Source organism: Neopelma chrysocephalum, unplaced genomic scaffold, assembly GCF_003984885.1.
Source record: "Neopelma chrysocephalum unplaced genomic scaffold, ASM398488v2 Primary Assembly neopelma1_24, whole genome shotgun sequence".
In the NCBI taxonomy this organism is placed as follows: Eukaryota; Metazoa; Chordata; class Aves; order Passeriformes; family Pipridae; genus Neopelma; species Neopelma chrysocephalum.
In genome coordinates, this window is record NW_020897693.1 from 9,049,980 (window position 1) to 9,072,892 (window position 22,913).

Consider the following 22,913-nt stretch of genomic DNA (forward strand, 5'->3'; position numbering starts at 1 on the left):
AATCTAGTATCACAAGATGAAGTTCTGTTAGTCACTTATCCATTCTTGATGGCAGGGTTGCTGTATTCCTTGGTTGTCTGCTCCTCATCCAGATGAATCTGTCTGTGATTCCCTGTTTTCCTGCTTACAAAGAGAGTAAGCCTAGTGCACAGGAACCACCAAATGAGATGAAAGCAATGTCTTCTCTGGACTAACGCATTTGCTATCAGCTGATTCAATGCAGGATGATTACTCCATTGCCACAAAATAAAACAGCTTTTCATGGAATCATTCAGGTCAGAAAAGACTTCCAAGATCAATGTGTACAACCTTTGTCTGATGACCACCTTGTCAACTAAACCACAGCACTTAGTGACATGTCCAGTCGTTCCTTGAACATCTCCAGGGATGGTAACTCCACTTCCCTGGGCAGCCCATTCCAATGCCTAACAGCCCTTTACATGAAGAAATACTTCCTAATGTACCACCAGAACCCCTCCTGGTGCAGCTTGAGGCTGTTCTCTCATCCTATCACCTACTGCCTGGTAGAAGAGGCCAACCCCCACCTGGCTGCAACCTCCTTTCAGGTGGTTTTAGAGAGCAGCAAGGTCACCCCCGAGCCTCCTTTTCTCCAGGCTAAACATCCCCATATCCCTCATCCACTCCTCATAAGACTTAGCTCTCTAGCCCTTCACCAGCTTTGTTGCCCTTCCTTGGACACACTCCAGCACCTCAATGTCTTTTTTGAAGTGAGGGGCCCAGAACTGGACACAGGACTCAAGGTGTGGTCATTTATTTTCATTTTATTGGTAATCCCCCACTGCTTGTTTTTCTGCTGGGGTAGATGCATTTAAGAGGTTATCTTACTGTGTGACTGATGACAAAGTGCCAATATCAAACATATCATTAATTGTAAGCTTGGTTTGAAGTCCTTTGCCCCTGGAGCCTATTGGAATATTCTAGGCATCTTCCACAAGGTGGAGCTTTAAGGCTCTACAGCTGGGAATTTTTCCCTCCTGACTAATAAGCAGAAGGATGAATGGAGTTTATGAAGTCTCATAAAACAGGTATAAAATGACTGTTCCAATGCTCTTCAAGAAAGCAAGTAAGTTTCAGAAAAAGCAACAGACTCGAGAGATATTTTAGACTCTTTAATATGTCTGAGTCACTGGAATTAATGTTGTGAAAGAGAAAAGGAAGGATTGGAAAAAATAGTTCTCATTACTTATTTATTATTTTGGTATTACTGTTTCTTTGCTTCCAAACTGACTTGAAAGGTAGGCAGAACTAGATAGAGAAAAGCATTATCAAAATACTTGCTAAGTCTTCATTTATTGGGAGGAGATTTTTTTTTTTTTTTACTTTAAGCAGTCCTACCCTAAGAGAAGAGGAGGAAACTTTAGATAACAGCTATTGTGATAGATTTAAAAAAAGGCAGAAAGCCTATTTCTTTCTTTTGTGCAGCTGTCTTTTCAAGAATGAGCTCTGTATGCCCTTTCTCTAGAGGAGTACCTTTTTCTGTTTTGCACTCTGCCTGCCAGAAGTTGCATCTTGCTGAATTCTGGAAAAGCTCTACTGGTATTTCAGGCTGTGTTTCAGTAATCAGTTATCTTGGCCTTCCCATGTTTCTTTGAGCATCTGAACTGTGTTTTACTCCATTGCCATCTTGTTGGAAATCCCCTGCTGGTAATTTTGTTGGAATGGAATTCATCATCTGCTCACTGCGCTGCTGCTGGTAAGACAATTTTATACATTAACTAGCACAGACATGTGTGGACATGAGCTGGTACTGTGCATACAGGAGCTGGGAAAGAGTTTAGCTGGAGAAGGGGAAGGAGAACTGGATGGGGGGTAACAGCAGAGAGGGAGAAACCAAAACCTCAAGTGTCTTTCTTGTCCAGCTTTCCTGCCTTGAACTGGCCTTTTCTGGTAACAAATGTTAGTCATCTATTTTTGCCACATGTCTTTGTATGAAACAAACCTTAAGGACAGAAGCAGTTTACTGAACACTTGTTATAAGTGCTCTTTCCCTCTTACCTGTCTTCTGTAAACTATGTTACTCTCAATGTATTTAGACCAAGAGACTTTATTAGTACTTTCTGCAGGGTCTGTCTTGTCACTCTGTGCTTGACTTGAGTTGCAGTTGAAGTTGTGAAACATTTTTTCACAGTAAATTCTGTTGTTTATTTAATTCTTTGTAGGTGGTGTGTTAGTATGCAAGAGATGAGAAATTGGTTATGATTTTTCATTCTGTGGTTCAGGAGTCTCCCTAGGTTAAGAACTGGGACCCTTAAGAACTTGAAACAGAAACTGCATGTCAGGAATCTACTTTCTCCCTTTCTAATGCTGTTAGAGCTCTATCTGATGGTCCTTTCCAGTTTTAGACACAGAAAATAGCATATGGCAAATGCAATAAAAACCAGATGTACTTTATGCCTAATTACAGTGAGTTAAGAGCCTCTGTGGACAGAGTGACTGGAACTGATTTCTAGACTTTGTGTAGGCCGGTGGCTGAACTATTCTGTAACTCTTCTGCATCTTGCTGGATCTGCTGCAAACCCAAGTTTAAGCTTCAGTTTTCTGCAGATGCTGTCACAGTCTTGAATTGTTAAGAACTGTCTAATTATTTTTTTTCTCTTGGTTCCACTTCTTTTTTTTCTTTTTTCGGGTGTCCTTGTCATTTAGTATGTTCATTTGACACTGGCTGAGCAGATATATTTGTTCATGTGGAGGATGTGGGGGGCCATTTGGACACTTTGAAGAAGAGCTTTACTCTGTAATATAATGTTAGGTTTGATTTCTGAGCCACAACCTCAGAATAGACATTTGACTTGTGAAAAAATTAAGTAATGTGAGTAGGGTGGTGGAGTGAGCTTGAAATCATGGAGTTTTTGGGTTTTTTTTCCCCCAGGTATTACTTGACATGTGGTTGCCCTTCTTTCCCACTGCTTCTCCCAGTGTAGATGTCCAGTTTCCAAGGATTCTAAGTATTCCACCCCTTCTCTTTCTTAGCAATAGCAGAAAATACCTTTCTTTTCTGAAAACAGCAGCAGTATCAATCGCTTAAAAATATTGTAGATGCAAGCTTTTGCATAATCCATAGTTTTGTAACAGTGAGTGGTTCTATAGCAATCAGTTCTAAACTCCAATGGCTGTCTGTGGAGTTGGATAAAGAATTACTCATTTTCTATTCATAGAAACAGTGATTTTGACAGGGTGTTTCAGGGTGAGTAGAGGTAATAAAGCCAAGGATATTGAGGGTGTATTTACTAGGGGTAAGTACTCACTTTTTTATATTACACAAGCCAATGCCCTGTTGACAAAAAACCCCAAGGAGACAGTTTAGACATTCCTCTGGTAATAGAATACAGCCAACTCAGAGCAAAGATTTTCTTATCACTTATTAGCCAAAAGCTTGTAGTTGCTTTATTTAAACAAACTTTGGTATGAAGATGTCAAAATAGCAGCCTAAACCAGATGCTTCCAGAGAATACACAAGGAAAAGGGGCTAAATGTGGCTTAACCATCCTTAGAGAATGGTATAGGCAGTTGGTGACTATTTAGTTGGATTCCCTTATGGTCCCTTTTCACTGTAAGTCCTATTTTCAGAATAGAATGGGAAAGAAATCCAGTGGAGCCATTTGTTTAGTGTCAAATTAGTGTGAAAAATCCCTGTGCAGCTTACAAAGAGAGAAGGGAGATAAAATGAGTTTTTAGGATGATAGTGGAAAATGTCATTAGTGGGAGGATGGATGCTATAATATAGTTGCCTGTAGCTTCAGCATCTGTTTTTTTCAAGTTTACTAGTCCATAGGGTTGGTGTCCTATCTTCTGTATGATTATCTTGCATTATTTTCATGTTCCTGGTGCTCACAAAACTGAGAGATTAGCAATATGAACTTTATCCTTTTGTTCCTGCTCTTCTTGCACTCTTGTCCTGGGCTGTGATACAGTTGCTATTAGAGTTTTTTCTGCTGAGTTCCAAGATGCTGAAATTAAAGGAGAATGGTTATTGCACATTAAATGCTAGACTGATTGTAGCTTTAAAACCAGAATTGAAAACAGGTAAGTGGAAGTAATGCTTAAGTTCCAATGCAGCAAACTCTTTTATTTCCTCCTATCTTGGAAAAAATAGTCAGTGCAAAATTATTTGTCTATTTACTTGCCCCTAAGGCTATTACAGCTTAGCTGTAACTACTGGACCAGGCATGTGCACTTCCCATCCTACTTTAAAAGGAACAACATCTAGAAATTCACAGCTAAAGCAGTCATCATCTCCATTAATCATAATATGCGTTCATTCATATTTGTTGTTTTGCTCTCTGGGTGTATCCTGATAGATGATTGTCTTCCCAGGTGTCAGGGCAGTCACTGTTTTCTCTGCTTTCCCTCAGCTACCTGTGCCTTCTTTGGGTATTTAAATTCTGGGGTTTTTTTTCTAGGTTTTCTTCAAAGCATGACTAATTGTATGAGTTTTAAAAGGATTATACTTCCTTTTTTCATTTCACACTCTTACTCCTGTAAAGTTTTTCAGACAGCTGCTGGCCAGGGAGTCAACAAGGGAAAGGTTGGTATGAAAGCTCAGGCCAAGGGTGTCATCGGATGACATGGCTTCAGATGAGAGGCCAAATGTGTCATACCACACTTGCTGGATTTTGGTCTACTATCTGTAAACCATCCTCACAATTCTCTGGCTTTTGTCTCAGTGTCTGGTTAATAAACCATTGACTTAAGAGAAACCGTCTTTCCAGAGGCAAGGAGTGAGAGTCTTGGATGATTACGGGGATAGTTTACTGTGTCCTCTTATGTTGCATTGACTCTGTAGCTGATGGACTTCATTTTCCATGATTTTAGTACCTGGTTCACTCCAACTGTGTCTGATGTAGCTCATATTAGGTAAGGTTTGTAGGACTATAACTGATTTCAGTTTTAAATATAATTTCTAGGTCAGATTTTAAGTCGATGTAGGTCATGTTCTAGTGATAGCTAAACAATGATTATGGATGTATATATTGAATTTAAATAATTTCTGATGAAGCTGCACCTTTTTTTTCATCTGCTGAGAAACTAAAGAAGGGAAGAGAGAAAACAGGAACTTAAAACCAGTTCATCAGCTACAGCTATTACAGAGTAAATGACTGTAAATCACACAGTGGATATTTCATAAGAGCAGATAAATCTCAATTAGACAATCCTAAATGTTTGTGGGAGGCGCTATGGATATCATCATGTACTTAGTATATTATCCTAACAAGCAAATAGATCCTACCCCTTAAATGAAAGGAGTTACTGAAAAGGATTTGAACAATTTTGAGGTTAGTTAGGAATTTTTATGCATGTCTCTGAAAAGGGTTGTTTTCTAATAATGTACAAATGCTAAGGAAGATAAAAACATATGTGATAGAAATCTGGTCAGGCTATATCATGCGGCTTATTTATAGCATTTAGTTTTCAAACTTTCCTATGAAGGAGTGGTGAATTTTTTTTTTCTTCAAGATAGTTCTTGTACGATTCTTTTTGTTTTTGTCAAAATGAAACTAAAGAAATCACTTCACAGTAAATGATGAAAGCAACAGAAGGACATAGTCAACTTCCTTCTAAAATGAGTGGTAAACCTAAAGAACAAGAACTTGTCTGAAAAAAATGCCATCACCAGTGTGATAATGGCACTGCAGTGCTTCTAGATTGTGTTGCTTTTCCCTCTGTGCTGGTTTTGGCTGGGGAGAGAGTTAACTTTCTTCACGGTGGCTGGTATGGGGCTGTGGTTTTGGATTTGTGCTGAACACTGGGCTGATAATATAGAGATGTTTCTGTTATTGCTCAGCAGAGCTTACATAGAGCCAAGGCTGCTTCTTCATTTTGTATTGCCACACTGGCAAGGAAGTTGGGGGTACAGAAGACATTGGGAGGAGGCACAGCTGAGCCAGGTGGCCCAAACTGACCAAAGGGTTATCCCATACCATATGACTTTCTCAGTATGTAAAGCAAGGGGGGGAAGAAGGAGAAAGGGGGGGACATTTGGAGTTAAGGTTTTGTCTTCCCAAGTCACCATTAGGCGTGATGAGGCCCTGCTCTCCTGGAGATGGCTGAACACCTGTCTGCCCATGGGAAGCAGTGGATGAATTCCTTGTTTTTCTTTGCTTGTGTGCGCAGCTTTTGCTATTAAACTGTTGTTATCTCGACCCCTGAGTTCTCCTGCTTTTACCCTTCCAATTCTCTCCCCAGTCCCACTGATGGGGGAGTGAGCGAGTGGCTGTGAGATGCTTTGTTGCTGGCTGGGGTTAAACCACAACACCCACCAAGGAAAGATGCTTTTTTTTTTTTAATTAACTTTTGAAAAGACAAAGATGCATTTTGCTTGATTTTTCCCACCACTTTCCTGATCGTTTCCTTTCAGGGGCTGAATTTTTAAGGTCCTTTCTGAAACTGGGAAATTTTCTGTGCTGCTGCAGCTTCTTTGTAACTTCTCCCTTCCTACCCTAGTTGAGTTTCACTGAAGTTCTGCAATTTGTTCTTTCCCTTGCAGTTCATTTCCTAAAGTAATCTTTCTAGCCAAGAGCTACATTACAGTCTTCCTGATAGCTCCAGTCTTTAAATGGGGAATTGGCTTTGCTTACTGCATTTGATTTTAGAATAGTTTATGCCTAAATATATTCTACTCTGAAGCATGCAGCTTTATTTGAGTTTTAAACCCTCTTGGCTCTTGGAAGTATTGTTTCATTATATATATAATAAATCAAGTAATGTCATTGCCTTTGATATTAATAGAGTTAAAGGAATCCTGAACACATCTTACTAAAACTTATGAAACTGTTCAATGAAGCTTCAGTTGGAAACAAAGAGAAAAATTTTAATTTTTTTTTAATTTTTATTTTGGTGAAATGTTTACTTTCTCAAATAAAGGATATCAGTCATTCTCTGAAGCTTGTACATGAATGTATAGTGTTGGTGATGAAACTGTGTTGATCTTTGTGATTACAGAATAACCTGGTTCTGTTGTCTCAGAGATAAGGACTAGTGATCTGGGAGAGTCATAGTTTGAAAATAGTTCATTGTAGGGTGATGGTCCTTAGTGAAATAAAGTACATAAACTTGTATTTGTCACATTTCAGAAAATCTCCTGAAGATGACAGGGATCAACGGGACTCAAACCTACCACCTACCTTTTTATTTTACATCTGCTTGTCAAAGTAGCATCTGCTTTGTTTGTAGTAAAAACTGAGGCTCTGGTTGTCTGTTAGAGCATTGCTTAAGATCCCTTTCCTTTGCCCTTTTATTGGCTTTCTGTGGGGAGTAGATTGTATAAAGCATGCCCCTGGAAAGCAGAGGCCGTTAAAAGGTTTAAGACAAATTTGTTTGAAGACAAAGAGGGCATTGAGGAAAACTGTGGAGAGGGATTGAAGGGCTTTCGCAGAGCAACAGAGCCTTGTCTGTGCAGGACTCAGCCTGCCTCTAAGTTCCAGCAGGCTGCTGAGAAGCAGGCCAAGAAAAGACTCTCCAAGACCCTGTTCCCTTCATCTGTAGTCTGCCATCTGGACAGAGGATGGCTAGAGGGTTCCTGGAACGTATAGAAAGGAATCTTGAGGGCTGAAAATAAATGCCACTGGAGACAGGAAGCGTCTGAGACTAGGAGGGTTGGAGGAGGGGAGCTGCTCTGTGGGTCACAGTACTGGTAAGGGTGAGGGGCAGATAAGGGGAGCTGCTGTGCTGTATTGGAAGGTGATCTGCCTTTCCTTAAAGGCCTAAGCACCCCTCCATTTGCTGCTTTGTATATGTGAGAGCATCTTATAGTTGTCTGTTACAGGAGTTCACCTGAGTGATTTGGATCTTTTTCCCTTGTACAAAGGGTCACTTAAATTTGTAGCTCTTGGCATATTAGAGATTTTGAAATCAGAAAGGTTTGTAGAAAGATAAAATTGTGCCAGCCAGTCTTAAATTTGATCTTGATTGTTGTCATGAAGCTGTGAGTTACTTCAGTGTGGTGTTTGGTGGGGTCTGTTGCAGTCAGGTGAGATGATGATATGACTGGGCTATGTTCCCCTGAATTATTTTTCTCATGTACTGAAGTCACTGAGCTAAGATATTTTATTCCTTTAGTGTGCTTTAATAAGTGTTGTAATACTAGGGAATAATATTGTGCCTTTCAGAGTTATGAGGATGGCACAGTCTTTCTATTCTTCTCAGAATGGAAATGTCAGCTAATCATATCACCCATCTTTTCTTCCTATAAGAGCCTCTTAAACCTCCAGAGAAACCTTAGAGTGAGAATTCTTTGCATCACCTATTGTGCATTTTTAATGGTAACCAGCCAGATAACTGAAAATGGTTTTGCTTTGTGTGCTGGCCTGTGAGTATTAAGTTGAAACGAGGTAAGTTTTCATTTCTCAAGATGTTTCAAAGAATATGGTCATGAAGCAGCTCCTTCCTATTACTGGGCTTTTCAATGCACACAATAAACATCTCTTCACAGATTTCAGGGCCATTATCCTCTAAAGGATGCTCTCAGAAGGCTCAGACTTTCTGGAGAAAGTTAGATGCTATGCATAACTGAACTATTTTCCTTCACTTAAGACTTCTGAAAAATAAAAAATGAAAATATCTTCAAATGTTTATTGTATATCCCATGTGAAAGTGGTGGTGTGTTTCTTATCACTGACCTTGGCAGTGGAGTGTGCATTGTGTCAGCACTCCCTGGCCTACTAGAGCTGAGCTGTAGCTAAAAGTCTTTTCTGGGTAAGAGAGGAGATTCCCAAAGCAGTTATTTTATCAGCTAAGTGCGTTGGCAGCCTTCTTGGTGAGATCACTGCAGGTAGTTTATTATTTGATTGAAAATTAATGGGGCAATTAGAGCATGAGACCTAAGAGTAGAATATGCAAGTTTGGAATGAAGATCATGTCAATGAATTAACAGTAGTTTTCAAGTTCCTCACTGCACTTGTTCAGTAAATAACCGTGTTAGCCAGATGTTTTAACACACTTCGCTGGTAGGATTATGTAGCTGAAAGACCAACAGAAATCTTAGTCTAGAAATTCCAATTTACATATTGATTAATAACTCCAAATTTGAAAACCAGATGAATATTATAAACTTCTTGTAATGGAAAAAGTAGGTCCTTCCACAGCAACATCCTTACTGCTATAAGGCTTGTCTTATTTTTGTTTCTCTCTAAATTACTCAATATATCATCACTTACAGTGTATCAGTAAGGACTGTAATTATTCCAGAGGCTCCACACACAGTTACTATTTGAATCTGTAATTAGGGAGGTGCAGGGTATCTGTGCTCAGGTTATGTTTTTCTCCAGCTGCAGTATGTATTTCCAACTCCATAGCACAGAGTACAGCTGCATAGTGTTGCAAAGTGAAATACCAATTTATAGGTTTAAATGCATCTTTTTCTTGAGGGGAAAAAAATGAATAATGGATAATATGATCCGTGTGCCAGCTCATTAATTTTCATATGATTGTTTAAAATAAAAAAAAAGATAAATCCAAAAGCTTTAAATGTTTTAGGATTAAATACTGGTAAACTGGATTCTTTGCTAAGTTTGAGTGTGGCACATTCTTTGCATTTGCAAACTTTCCCCCATATGTCAGTAGTCCTTCCTTAGAGCAGCAGCTTGCCAGAAAAGGAATTTCAGTAGCTTGCCAGTGTTTACATGAGTCATTGCCGATTCTTTGCTGAAAGTATTTTATGTTGTGCATATCTTATATTGTAAATGCCGTGATTTTAGGTTTCTGTGGGACACTTCTGCAGCAGTAACTTCAGGTGTTTTGTAACCTTTCTTGGATTCTGGCATATGTAATTGTAGCATAGTGCAGTATAGCAACATGGATAGGGCAGATCTTTCTTTAGGTATGAGGAAAGAGCAGACGAGTGATTTAATGTTATTTTTTTGGAGCCAGGCTCAAAAGAAAAAAATTTTAAAAGCCTGTCTTCTTAAGAAGCTTGTTGACTTCATGGCAGTTTTTTTACACCTTTCTGTCACAAAAAAAAAAAAAAAAAGAGAAGACCATTTAAATTGACTCTTTCTCTATAGAGAAGGACAAAACATAGCTTAAAGATTAACACATAATTGTTTCTAATATGCTTAGTCAAAACTTACTACAGTCATTTTTCCTCTTAAAGCACTTGGTGTTGCACTTGGGTGCGGTTTGTCAAATTTGTCATAGAATTTTTGGAGAGCACAATGATGGAATTTCGTTAAATTCCTGCAGGTGAAAGGTGGGATTTTATGTAAAAAGATTCATGCAAACGCACACATATGCTTTCAGTATAGCACGTTACTGCTTTACAGTGACCCACAGTATGAACTATCTTTTTGTTGTCACGGAACCTCTGCAGTAATAAGGTTACTGCTCCCACAGAAGGGAACCAACTGGGTTTTGAGTGAGTGCACCAAAATATGTGCAGTGAGAGTGAAAGTGAAGGAAAAGATGGCCTTGGCAGTAAGCTTGATTCTGTGTGTGTGGTTAATAAAAATTGGCGACCTGTATTAGCAAGTGTTCAAGTGTTGTAGTGATGTTCCTTAGGCTGGGTCATGAGACTAAAATATCAACTGCTCTTTAGGAGATGGGGGAACTGGAAGGGGCAGAGACAATAAAGGAGTGAGACAAAGTCACTGGCACATAGTGTTTTGCAGGTGCTTGCATAATCATTTATTTGGCACTTGCGTCTTCAGAGGTAGAGATAAGGCATCTCACTTGGTGGTCCTAATTATTTGATGTGTATATTTTTTACAGAAGTGCGGTGTATGAGTAAAAAAATGTTGGGGGGAAAAAAAGAGAAATAAAATACAGACAACCTGCAACAAGGCTTTATAAGAACGGTTATGTCTGGTATAGGACCAAAACTGACTTGTGCCCTGGTAATGCTTCATACAAAACTGAAGAGCCTCAGGTTTTTTTACCACTTATGAAGAATGAAGATTTTTATCACTTAAACTTCAAATACATATGTTTTTAAAGGTTAGCAGCAGAAGTATTATAACATCTCTTTCTAGCTTCCACTGCTCTGAGTTGACCTTTGTCTTACTTTCTAGCAACGTGGTGAGGGTTTTTTTGTTTCTAAACAAGCAGATAACCCATTATTGTACTAGGATACGGAGAGTCTGATCATATATATCAATGGACTATAATTATTAATTGAATTAGTTGTCAGAAGGAAATAATAGAAGTGACTTTCTGAATGACGATCTATCCCAGGTTCTAAAATAAGAAATGGGGTTAGTGTGCAAATTGACTTGTAAGTGGTGTGTGGAGTTAAAGCATGATGACGATTTTTGTTGAGATTTGGAGTATCTGGAAAAAAGATATGAGGGTTGCAGGTTGGAGTGAAAGGCAGGTCAAAGCTGGAGAAGCCATGCATGGTTAAGTTTGCTTTGTACTATTTTTTCATGGGCCCTTCCAGTTGTCACATGAGCACCTGAAAAACTGAAGGTTGCTGTGCTGGTGCAAGAGCTTGATGTGAAAGCGAGTATGATATAAAGGTTAAATACAGTCATGGAGTGAGTATGGCTGCAAATTACAAATAAGGAGAATGCTGGATGGATAGGGGAAGACCTGCCAGGTCCACTGGAGGCAGAAAGATTTCCAGTTGTTAGGGGTTTCCTTCTGTCCTCCCGTGGAGCTGAACCCAGCAGTGTCTTTGCCTAGCTTGCTTGTCTAGGCTGGGCAAGTGCCATTGTAAAGGTGCCTGCGTGTATCCTACTGAAACTGCAGGTTTACAATCCGTGTGTGCAGCAAGGCCTGCAGTCTGGAACTGATGTGTTTTGAAACTTGACTTGCTTGACATTGCGCGCCCCAAATCACTTTAACGGACATATTTTTGAATATGTACCATGCAGTACACATCTAAAATCCAGAGGGGAAACCCCATGCTTATTTTATTACCCTGGTGATATCCCTTAAAAGTTCCTTTGATTATATACTTGTTAAAGCTTTGGTTATTGAACTAGAAACAGGTTTAGGACAACCTGTACTGTGTCTTGTGTTTTATCTGTTTGTTTTATTTTGCTTCTAGACAGGGTGGTTACAGGTGGTGATTATTCTTTATGCTTTTACTTTTAAATTATGTGACTGTGGACATACAGCCAGGCATTTTTTTGCTAATTGTCCTTTGTTTTTTGTAAAGGTAAAGAAATTAGATTTACTCACAGTGCAAGTGGGTGTTAACATTGCTTGGAAGATATGCTTGCCCTATCTCTTTAAGCATCTGACAGAAGATGGTGTCAGAGGGACAAGGGCATTGTGTGAAAATGGCCCATTATGAGCTACTCAAGCTACTGGAGTTTAAACTCTTACTCATCAGCACACTGTACTATTTGACCCTAAGCAATTTAATCCATTTTTGTCCCATTCCACTGTCTAAAACTGGAGAATATTCCACATTACCGAGATGTAAATGGCTTGGCTAATGATGTGGTAATTGACCTTTGAAAATTGCATTCTAATTAGTGTAGTTTTTGCTTGAGTCCTGTTCACAGCATTGCAGACAAGACTGCTTTGATTACTGTAGTTTAGTGACTTTAAGCAAAATTACGTGAACTTGCACTAAAAATCCAACCACAATAAAAAAGTAAATAACAACAGCAACAATAATAAAACATTAGATAAATAGTAGATATTCCAGAACAACATGTAAGGAGAATTGCCCTTCTTAATTTGCTATACGGGCTTTCTTTTGCCTATCTGTTGGGAATAAATATTATCTTAAGTTTTTAAAATTTAAACTGAATCACGTCTTGATTATTCAGTTTTCAACCAAAAACTGGTTCTCATCTAACCTGGGTCTTCACAGCAAGTTTACTCATTCTCCTTACATTGTCCTTCTTCTACATAATGGCACAGTAAAAGGATAAGAATTCCAGTGGCAGCTTGGTAATTCTGCTTTTAAGTTGAATTAATGTTTTATTCTCAAAATACGATTATTTGCTATGTTCTCCCAGATCATCTGTTGCTACTGAAGAAGTATACTGTCATATCTCTGAAGGCATTTAAGATCAGTTTTCTAGGCTAAACACTTCTACTGCATAAGACTGCATACAGGGATGCAATACAATGTAAGTAAGGAGTTAGGAATTGCCTTGGATTGCATAAGCTTGAGGGACTGCTTCTCAGTGGAAGTCTGTAAAACCAGAAATGGGACCAGGCAGTAGTTGGGCAAAGCTTGGATGAAATTTAGTGGCAGGTATACAGTTTTTTTATTGTAGTTTTTTGACTTGAGAATGGTAGCATATAAAGTAAGAAGCCAGTCTTTGTCTACCATATTGCCTTGAGAGCTGAGCTCTGTGTTCAACAGAAATCTTTAAAGAAGATGTGTGTGTGCTCACAGATGAGAGAATGAAAGGCAGTTATTCAGGAGTGAAATGCAGCTTCTCTCATGTAAGAGGTGTTTGGAAAGGCAGGAGGCCTAAGCAGTGAGGTTTGAATTGAGAGCCGAGGATTTCTGAATTATGTTCTTCTTTCATTTGATTCTTGGCCTTTTATGAGTCACTTCATCCCATTAAACCCTAGACTTTGAATCATCTTAGATCCTGCCTGTCCAAGTGCTTCCCAAAGTGTTGTTATTGCTGTTTTACACTTTGGGAAAAGAGATGCTGAAGTAGAAGACATAAGCTAGCTGACAGATGTAGCAGATCCTTCATTCCTGGCCTTAAACTGTTTTAAGAATCAGGGAGTATTTTATAAGTACCAGCGATCTAATATTGAAAGTCCAGTATTCTGGCATTATTAGAGTTTTAATTCACATTTGCTGCTGTGCCTTAGAAAGTGAAAACAACCAGTGCAGATGGTGCCCTGTGTGTCTTATCCTCAGTAATGGGGAAAGACAGAAACAGCACTGACTCTTTGATTCTGTTTCCAAGTCGTTTCCTTTTATCTGCTCCACTTTATAACCATTTCCTCCTGGGTTTTTCCACTGTAATGACTGTAACAATCACCGACACAGGTTGCAGGGATTGAGTTTTTTTTTCCAAAGCACTATTAAAATTTCCAAAAGTGCTATGTAAATGCTAGTTAATGTTCTGATATTCTCAAATGTGAGGTCCAGACTCTGGCTGGGGTGAAGTATTCTTGCCGTTCTTTGAGGGATGGATGACAAGGCTTATGCCTGGGATTTGTCTACAAAGACTTTTTGTTGAACATTTAGGATCTTTGAAAAATGTGAATAACAGCAACTGAAGTCAAATTTGGCAAGGGCTTTGCTAAGATCACCTTAAAAATCCTGTGTTCAAATGATTTATGTTGCTGCCTTTGCCACTGACATGCACAGTATTTTTCACTTTGCATTTCATTTCAGAGAAGCTGTTTCATTATGTGCATTAATTTAGAAGAACAGAATAATCTGCAAAAATAATACTGTATTTATTTGTTTTGAGATAGTGAGTTTGCTTCTTTCTGAAGGTAAGGCAGAAAGCATGTCTGATAAGTGACTACAAATGCAGGATGATAATTTGTATGAGCCTTTTTAAAGTATTCAAAGAATTTTCCTTTTCTTTGTTAAGGGTTCTTTATAACAAGTTTTACTTGTAGGATACCAGGTTTCTGTATTGGAATCGGGGTACTGTTTCATTATTAACAAAACCAATCTAGTTTTAAACTTTTTTTGTAAGTTGAAAAATTGCTTGTAGCTTTTAGCACCTTAGGGTGAGACCACTTGGCTAAATTAAAAGAAAAAAAAAAAGGAAAAGAGAAAAGAAGCCAGTTGTGCAGTAGAAAACTTAACTACTTTTTCGTTTTGTAGGCTTCAGGGATTTGTATGTGCCCGATATTGTTTAATTTTAGCTGAAGTCTTTCTCAGAAATTTCTCTCCTGTTCTCCCTCTGTGGTACTTCCAGAGTTCTCCTGGATTGTATCATTAGCTAAATTTTGCAGCAGAGACTTTTATACCGGCTGGGACTTCTTGGGTGGAGCATGTTGGTAATTCATACAGTTGTTTCCTGTTCTTGGGCTGAAGGGGCAGTGCCTGCTCTAAATTACCTGCTTGATACTCTTGCCAAGAACATCAATATTCTCTTACTATTTTTTATGTTACTTTATGAGCCTTCCTTTGAGATGGAGAGAGTTTTGAGGCCTAATCTGAATAGGGGTCTTCAAGCTCTACAGCCATTTGCCACATAAATACCTGTTGTCCACGTGGCTGGTCTTAGTGCCCATCTGTGGGAAGCAGGGCAACTTTCACTTCCCACTGAAACATTAATTTTGCCACAGTACTTTTGTTAACCCTGTGTAAGGACCTCTCTTTAACACCAAAATTAATTATTAATTTCTGTCTAGCTGCTTCTCTTTCTAAAACCTAAAAATCATATAAAATAAGTTGAAAAGAATGCACTTGAGCACTGTGAGGTCCAATACTGAACTACATTACATTAACTCTTTTGGATAGCCCTTCCAAAGAGAGATCTGTTCATTCACTCCAAGCCTACCTCCAGGAAACTGCCCCAAGCAGGGGTTCACAGCAGGCAGAGTGCCAGCGGTTTCAGACAGTTTGGCACATGCTGAAAGCTTGGTCTTTCCTGTATTGAGCCATGGGCAGATGTCCATTAAGAATGATTAGGCAAAATTTATATAAAAGCCTTGTAAAAGGATGTGTGTATTTTTTCCTTTCTTTTTTTTTCCCTCCTCCCCTATCCTCTTACTTGAGAAGTTTTATGTGGGTGTGTATTTTTTCTAAATTTATAAACCCTGGCTTTTGCCCTGGTCCGGTAGAAACTGCTCACCCACCCTTTTCCGTTTCCAGGCGGATTGCTGTTCTGTTATTTCAGTTCTGTAACTTTCTCCAACACTGTCCTGTTTTGCTTATTATAAAGTACTTGCAATAACCCTTTCAGTGCCGCTGTCATCTTTGCCTTAAATCAGGACTGGCTGTTGTATTCATTACTAAAAAACAAAGCAAAACAATCTTCTAAAAAGCAAATTAAAGACTTCTCCCCTGTTAAGGCTTTCTGTTTGAATGTAGGAAATGTGTTATGGCTTTCATTTGTATATTGACCATTGTGTCCCCACACAGGGTTTTGTCTTTATTTTCAATACTAAGCCAAAACCCTCACCGAAATGGGATTTCTTTACAGTTCTGGCAGAGAAATCCCTTCAGCTCTGAAGCTGAGGCAGCACTGTCTTCATGTGCCAAATGAATTAGCAGAATTTGGGGAAAACATTTACATCCAGCTATGTCTTAGAGTCAGTTTTCCTGTTCTCCTTCACCTCTTTTGCTTCTTCATTCCTTATAGAGCAACAATTGATATTGACCTGTAAGGTCTTTGTTCCTCTAATATCAGTGTTTAAGCCTGGATTAGCTAAGTAGTTAGGTAGAAGTAAAGTGAACCTGACTGACCCACTGTTTGGTGCAGTGCTCTAAGTGTATAATCAGACCAGGAAAGTAGCCTCAAATTTGTTTCTTGTAACAACTCAGTCTTTCATTGATTATCTTGGGAATTAACTTGGCCGGCCCATAAGTGCAAGTTATGATGCAAGACAGTAGAAAACAAGGTTAAGCCTTAGGTTAGTGGGTATTTTCCAGAAGAAAGAGTGAATTGTTCTCTTGGGTAGTCAAATAGACAAACTCAAGTAGATTTTTCAAAAACACTGGAGGGAATGGGTCAAGGATACATGTATATAATAACACTAAATGCTGTAGAAGTAACTTTTTAACACTTGTGAAAACCCTGGCTCTGGAAAATAGGGTACATATGGGCACTCTGTCTCCTCTCTTTCCTGGCCAGATGTGGAGAACTGAAGTTGCTAGTGAGTGTTTCTTTTTAGATGTAGAAAGATGTTTCATTCATATGCAAAGCTCCTCCTGGATGAATAATTAGGCTGTGAGTGTACTGTAAGCCTTTCCAAGTAGTAGAGTACTGGCTATTCTTTTTTGTACCCAGCTTTTTACTTAAAATGTAAGTTTCCTTATTAAAAGGGATTTTTTTAATAGTAATTGAAATAGATCTTTTAATGCTGTTTTCAAAGCATAGAGTATCTGGGAGATGGTTGTAAATGGTAAATCATCCATACTAATTTCTGTTATCTAAAGAACTGCTCTTTGAGCTAATGTCCAGAATAACTGGGCCAAATGGTCCTGTTGAAATTTCCCCTGGAAGCTGAGCAGTAATTGGATGAATGTTTAGCCTGGGAACAAATAATCCATGCTGAAGTTTATGGATTCTACTTGGGAAAGGGAATAAAAGAAAAGTAGGCTGTAAGAATGCTTTATTTGTCAGAAGGGATCTTAAGGAGACATAAAGATGTTTTCCCTCCTCCCATGTGTCTTTACCACAGTGAGGATGATTCAGCTTGTGTGTGCTCTCTGGAATGCATACGTGTAGGGAGAGAGGGGAGAGAAGAATTTCTTTAGGTGCAGCTAACTGAAAATACTGTAGGAGATAATGTGTATAGCACATTGCCTCACTGTAGAGTTGCCTACTTCAGCGAGTTTATCATCTTTAATTTCATGTTGACTAAAAGTAAGGGGCTTTTTATCTTTGTTAACAAAACACGTTTCTCCAGAAGATCTCTCTGAAGCAGGAATTCATTGTTTCTGAAGCAGTTGTGTTGGCAAGTAGGCTTTAGCTGTGTTTCTGTGGTAAGTTCTTTTGTCCATGATAGCATTTTGGGATCCCAGCATCAATGTGGCTGACTCTGGCTCTGATTGGACAGTTTATATTTAGTTGCTGGTTTCCTATAATAGTTTTCAGATGGAGACGTTAAAGAACACATACCCTTGTGCTGCTGTAATCCTAAAAGAGCATGGGGGAGTGAAAAAGAAAAAAAAGCATCGATGTCTTTCTGCAGAAGTAGAGTTTGGAAAAAACCAGCAGCTGCTTACAGCCGCAGAATGCTGAAATTAATTTTTAAAAAATTAGGTAGCCACTAAAGCCAAACAGCTCAGAAAATCCAGGGGAACATCACTTAAATTTTGTAGCCAGAAAGGAACTTTAAAAAGCTGTGGGAAGGTCTGCTTTTTTTAAAATTACAAAAATTGTGATTCTCCAGTTTAGAATAGTGGTCAATTGATATTAACTAATAGCCATCGAACACCACCTCATGACAGCTCCTGTGTCCCATATTGCTGGTGCGTTTCCAATGCAAATTAGTAGATGCCCAAAAAAAACCATGTCACATATGATTCAATTATACTCTCAGAGGCATCTTTTATTTCAAGTAAAACTGAAAACATACCAGATTTACTCTGAGCCTGGGTTTAAGATGACCTCTCCAGAAATCTTGGCCTCTGAGAAGAAAACTGAGTTCAAGTTTTCATTTGAGATGGGTTTGCAGAGCATTTGGAAATTATCTTTACCTAACATTTTTTATTTATTAGCTTATTTTTTATTCCCTAAATTATTAACCCCATAAATCATCCTAGTTTTCTTTGATGAGCTTCCAGGAATGTGTCTTCTCTTCATCCAGTGCTTGTAGGTAGCTGCCTGCAGGGACCTAACTTCTAGCTCTTCTATGGCCATAATGAATCTTTACCAGCTCCTGAGGGACAGCAGGGCCTGACCATAGCACCTGGAAGAATTAGGCCCTGGTGCCAGCCAGTACATAGGTAGATCTTTGTAAAGTTGATGGTTGAGAAGAACATGAGGAATGATTCTTTCCCATGATGTATATGATAAAACCAGAGTGGTGCTACCACTGTCCTTGTAATGTATTGGACCTATGTGGAGTCTTGGCCAGTATAACTTATTCTGAGGAGGAAATTCTAAAGCTGTAGCCTGGTGACTTGAGCTAGTTTGTCTCATGTGGTTACATGGCACAATTTTCATTTTTTTCTACCAGCTAGTACTGGGAGCAAATCATAGAAAGGTAGGGGTGAGAGACACCTAGTTGGTCCCCAGATCCTGGAGCAAGATCATCTCAAGGGTCTGCAGTAATGGGGACTCTGGAATCTCTTCCTGTGCTTAAGAACCAAACACACGCCCCTCCGCAAGCAAAATAATACTAACCTGGTTTGATTCTTGTTTAAGTCCCTTTGTGATGGACAAAGCAGGAAGAACATTTTGTTTCCTTTCTCTTTACAGCAGTGTTCTAAATTCTTGAAAGTGTTATCTTGTTTTCTTCCCTCAGTTTTTGCATCTGTGAGATGAAAAATATTCTTCTTGGTGCTCTCTGGGCTCCAGCTAATTCTACATCTGTCTTCAACTAGAGTGCCATGGGTTAGGCATGGTGCTTCAGATGAGGCCTGATAGATGCTGAGAATTGCTCTCTGTTTTGTGGATGCAGCATATTTCTACAGCTCAGTCTCACTGCCTCTTATCAACAGTATGATGTTGATTTCTTCAGCCTGTAATTCATTGTAACTTTTTCCTTCCAACATTTGTGATCTATTCAGTCCCTATATAGGTATGCTTGATTACACCTAAATGTATAATCTGGGGCAATTAGAAAGAAATTAAACAATTCTCCCATTTTTAGGCTGTTTTTCTATAACTGTTAAATTATTTCTATAACTGTTAAAATGAAAATTCAGCTTGACAAACATTTAGTCTTTAGACATTTTAGCCATTCAAATAAGAATAATGTACTCAGGCCAGAGTTCCATGGGACCCTACCAATTGCTTCTGTCTTTTTAAGTAGTGAATATTTAATCTTTATATTTGTCTAGTGTGCAGTTTTCCCATTATCCTAAAGTAGTTTCAGCTAGGCCACAAGTGACAGTCATTTCAACATCCATTGATAAAAACGCTTTTCATGTGATTTATTACTCAAGTCAGTGTCGATTTGCTCACAGACAGTAAATGATCAACAGTTATCTGGAGTAATTTTTGCTTTGTGTGGTAGATTCACCCCTCTGGTCCAGACATTAAGCTGTGCAGCTGTTTGGTTCACAGCTATCAGGGAATGGGAGGGTGAACAGAAAGGGGAGGAAAACAGTCTTCTCGGAGGCAGTCCAATCCTGTGATTTATGCAGGGCAGCCTGCCCAGGACTGGACTGCTAGAGGATATTTTTCTCTGCAGCATTCAAGCGTGACTTGTTTGCCTGTTTTTAACCTACTACAAGGAAAATAAACCTTTTAACCACTAATTGTGTGTCCCTTTCCACATGTGTAATTTTTAACTTGATATTGGAGGGAGAAAAAAAAAACCCAAAACAGTCTGAGTATTTGTTATTTAGGTCTTGTTTAGTTGCCTTGTGCTGAGGGTAGTGCTAAATACTTGAGTGATAGTCGCAGCAGGGCTGGTGAGAAGGAGGGAATAGATCTGAAGCTGCTTTCAGGCTATTTAGAAGAGCAGCTCACCAAAAAAAGTACGGCTTTCTACAAGATTTATTCTTGCACGTGCAGGGAGAAGTTCAGGTATTTTATAAAACCTCCTCTGTGAGTTTTTGCTGCTTTTCCTTAGTGGGCTCCAAGATTTTGTCAAAGGTTAGTTGGTGAGATTTTACACCTCCAGACTCTTGTTTGGCTGCAGGCAGTTTCCTCTGGGCTTCCTGCTAAGTGGCTTTGGTGGCGGTTTCGCATTGTTCCTCACTGATGACTCAGGGAAACAGGAAAGAGATCCCCTGATGAACAAAAAGCGCAACCACCAAACAGGTGCCTGTATTCTAGGGTGGCAGAGGACAAACCGCCTCATTCTGGACTTTTTCCTAAGATTCTTATCGGCAAGTATGAGACTCAGGAGGAATGGTTCATACACACTGAACGGGTAAGAAAGAGCCTGCATCCTCTTTTGAATCTTCATCATTAAAACCACGTGAAAACGGAAGCCTTTATTTTCCTTTCTAGTAATGAGGTACATGAAATAATGGCCATGTCTTTCGTCTCAAAAACAACAGAGGATCACAGCGTATGAAATAGGCAGCTTATTTAGCTTGTTTTCTTCTCCATTTTACTAGATTTGCTTTTATAGTGTGTGCGTTTGGTGGGGGCCGGTTAGAGTTGTCTGTATGTTAAAATGAGGTGGATCTACTCAGTAAAATCATGAAACATTAGGAACTGTGTGATTCCCAAAGAGGTGCCTGTGGTAATGACTTTAAGCATTTGCCAACTTTTGGTACAAACAAGAGCTAAACTCATTTAATGTGATGCTCCCCAACATGGAATACAATTTACCATAAATTTAGTAAGTATGAAAAAATAGTTCAAGTAGTTTCAAGTAGTAGAAACTAGTCCAAGTTACTTTACTAGCTTTGTGGTTTTAAAAATATTGATTTTCTTTCTTTCTGCTGTGGAATCTTCTCAGCAACAGAGAATATACCATTAGTGGAAAGAAGATAACTACCTAGATATTCCTTGTTTAAGGAATCTTGTTGTAATAATTGAAAATAGAAAATTTTCAGGTGAAGTTTTTTTTTTTTAATAATTGCATTTGATTTTTACTAAAGCAGATTCTTGTGTGTTTTCATACGATGTAAGTTTTATTTCTTAGCACAGCATACCTGATCTGAAGAGGATTTGTACTTTCACAGCTCAGTGCTGACTGTTTATTTGAGCTTGGCAGGTGACTTGACAATTGAAGACAGGTGTTAGTCTTGGAGTGTCCCTTTACTTTGGTGCTGCTTTTAACCTTCTGTAATGAGTAAGCACTGTGCTAAGTGCCTAATGGGGCAGTTGCCTTAGTGCTCTGTTCCTGAAAAGCCCGGGTGTATTTCAGATTATAGCTGCAGATTCACCCCCCAGTGCCTAGGTGCTTTAACTGTGCCGTGGACCATGGATTTGACTGGCAATCTCTGCACAGGAGAGGCAGAGAGCATTGCAAGGGGATCGGGTTGGGACTACTTTGGCAGTGTTGTTCGGCTGTACTGTGCTGGTCTGCACAACGCTGCTTAGAAGGGTCCTTTGCTTTGCCAACACATGTTTAAAACTGATTTTTTAAAAAATTCTAAAATTTTATTTGGATTAGGTTTTCTTAATGTCAGAGTAGATGGGTGCTAACATCTTCCTGGCATATCCTTAATGCATCTTTTTAATAACTGTAATGAAAATTCCACTAGCTGACTGGATACAAGATCAAACATAATGGGAAGTTACTATCTTAGAGTATCTGATTTCAAGCTTTGACATGAATTTGTCCCTCAATGGGATTGAGTTTGTAGTAGATAGAGGCTAAGAATATATTATCATTAACTTGGATTTTTTTGCAGAGGTTTTTGACCCTTTGAGAGATTATATTAGAGAGTTAATTAAGAAATGGTGGTGGAAAGCAAAAGGTAATGGATATTGCTTGTGTTAAAGAAATTTAGATTTTAGTTACAAGAAGCGCAATCTGTAATTGATTTGAGGTTTATTAAAAATGAATGCATGGTATAGAACTTCAGGGAAATACGTTGTACAAGATCACCCTGTGCATCTGTTCTGCCTTGTTCTAACTTGCAAGATGCTGCATAATCATTTTAAGGAATTTCATTTGTTGTGGCCCTGTGCATACCTGGCATTACATTTTACAGCAAGCATTTAACTGGAAGTGTATTACAGTGAGTAAAACCAGTGGCACCCAAATGCTTGCATGAAAAAGGAGCTTCAGCTGTGAGTTTGTGGGAGACTCCAATATTATCTGATTCTAACATGCTGATGTGCTTTGCTTTATTAAACAACAGATGCTGAGGAGCAAATTTATCTAATTAAAGAAATTCCTTTTATGTTTATCTCTTGCCTAGATGGTTTAATAATGCAAGGTAATGGAAAAAGAGCTTCAAGTATGTTTTCCTGTTTAGCCTAAACTTCTGCCATATCAGCAGAAAGGCTTGTTTTGATCTTTAGGGGTTTTTGTTTGGGACAGCGTGTTCCACTTGTCAGGTGGAGCAGCACCCTGTTGTGTAGGTCACTTGAGGAGAGGGGAGCTCATTGGGGTGGAATGTTGTAGGGCAAATACTGCATCAGGTACCTGCATATGGAGGGGACATAGCATGGGATTCCTCCTTACAGTGTAGTGCATGACAGCTTTCAGCTTCTCTTATGTAAAATAACAAAAAAACCCAAACAAACAAACCCGCACAAAAA

At 38.9% G+C, this 22,913-nt stretch overlaps 1 protein-coding gene across 4 annotated transcripts in view; it reads left to right on the plus strand.

The window, feature by feature from the left end:
- The window catches only part of MOB2 (MOB kinase activator 2), a 112,537-nt gene that overhangs the window by 34,446 nt on the left and 55,178 nt on the right, over positions 1–22,913 (plus strand). The window contains exon 1 of one of the 4 annotated variants that reach the window (XM_027702593.1): positions 11,467–11,486. The exons of 2 other annotated variants lie outside the window; for them this stretch is intronic. In XM_027702593.1, coding sequence (XP_027558394.1) covers positions 11,482–11,486 — 5 coding nt within the window. In that variant the 5' untranslated portion in view covers positions 11,467–11,481. Of the gene's footprint in view, positions 1–11,466; positions 11,487–20,464; positions 20,620–22,913 lie in introns of those variants that run through there. One more of the 4 variants, XM_027702561.1, reaches the window with a different exon arrangement.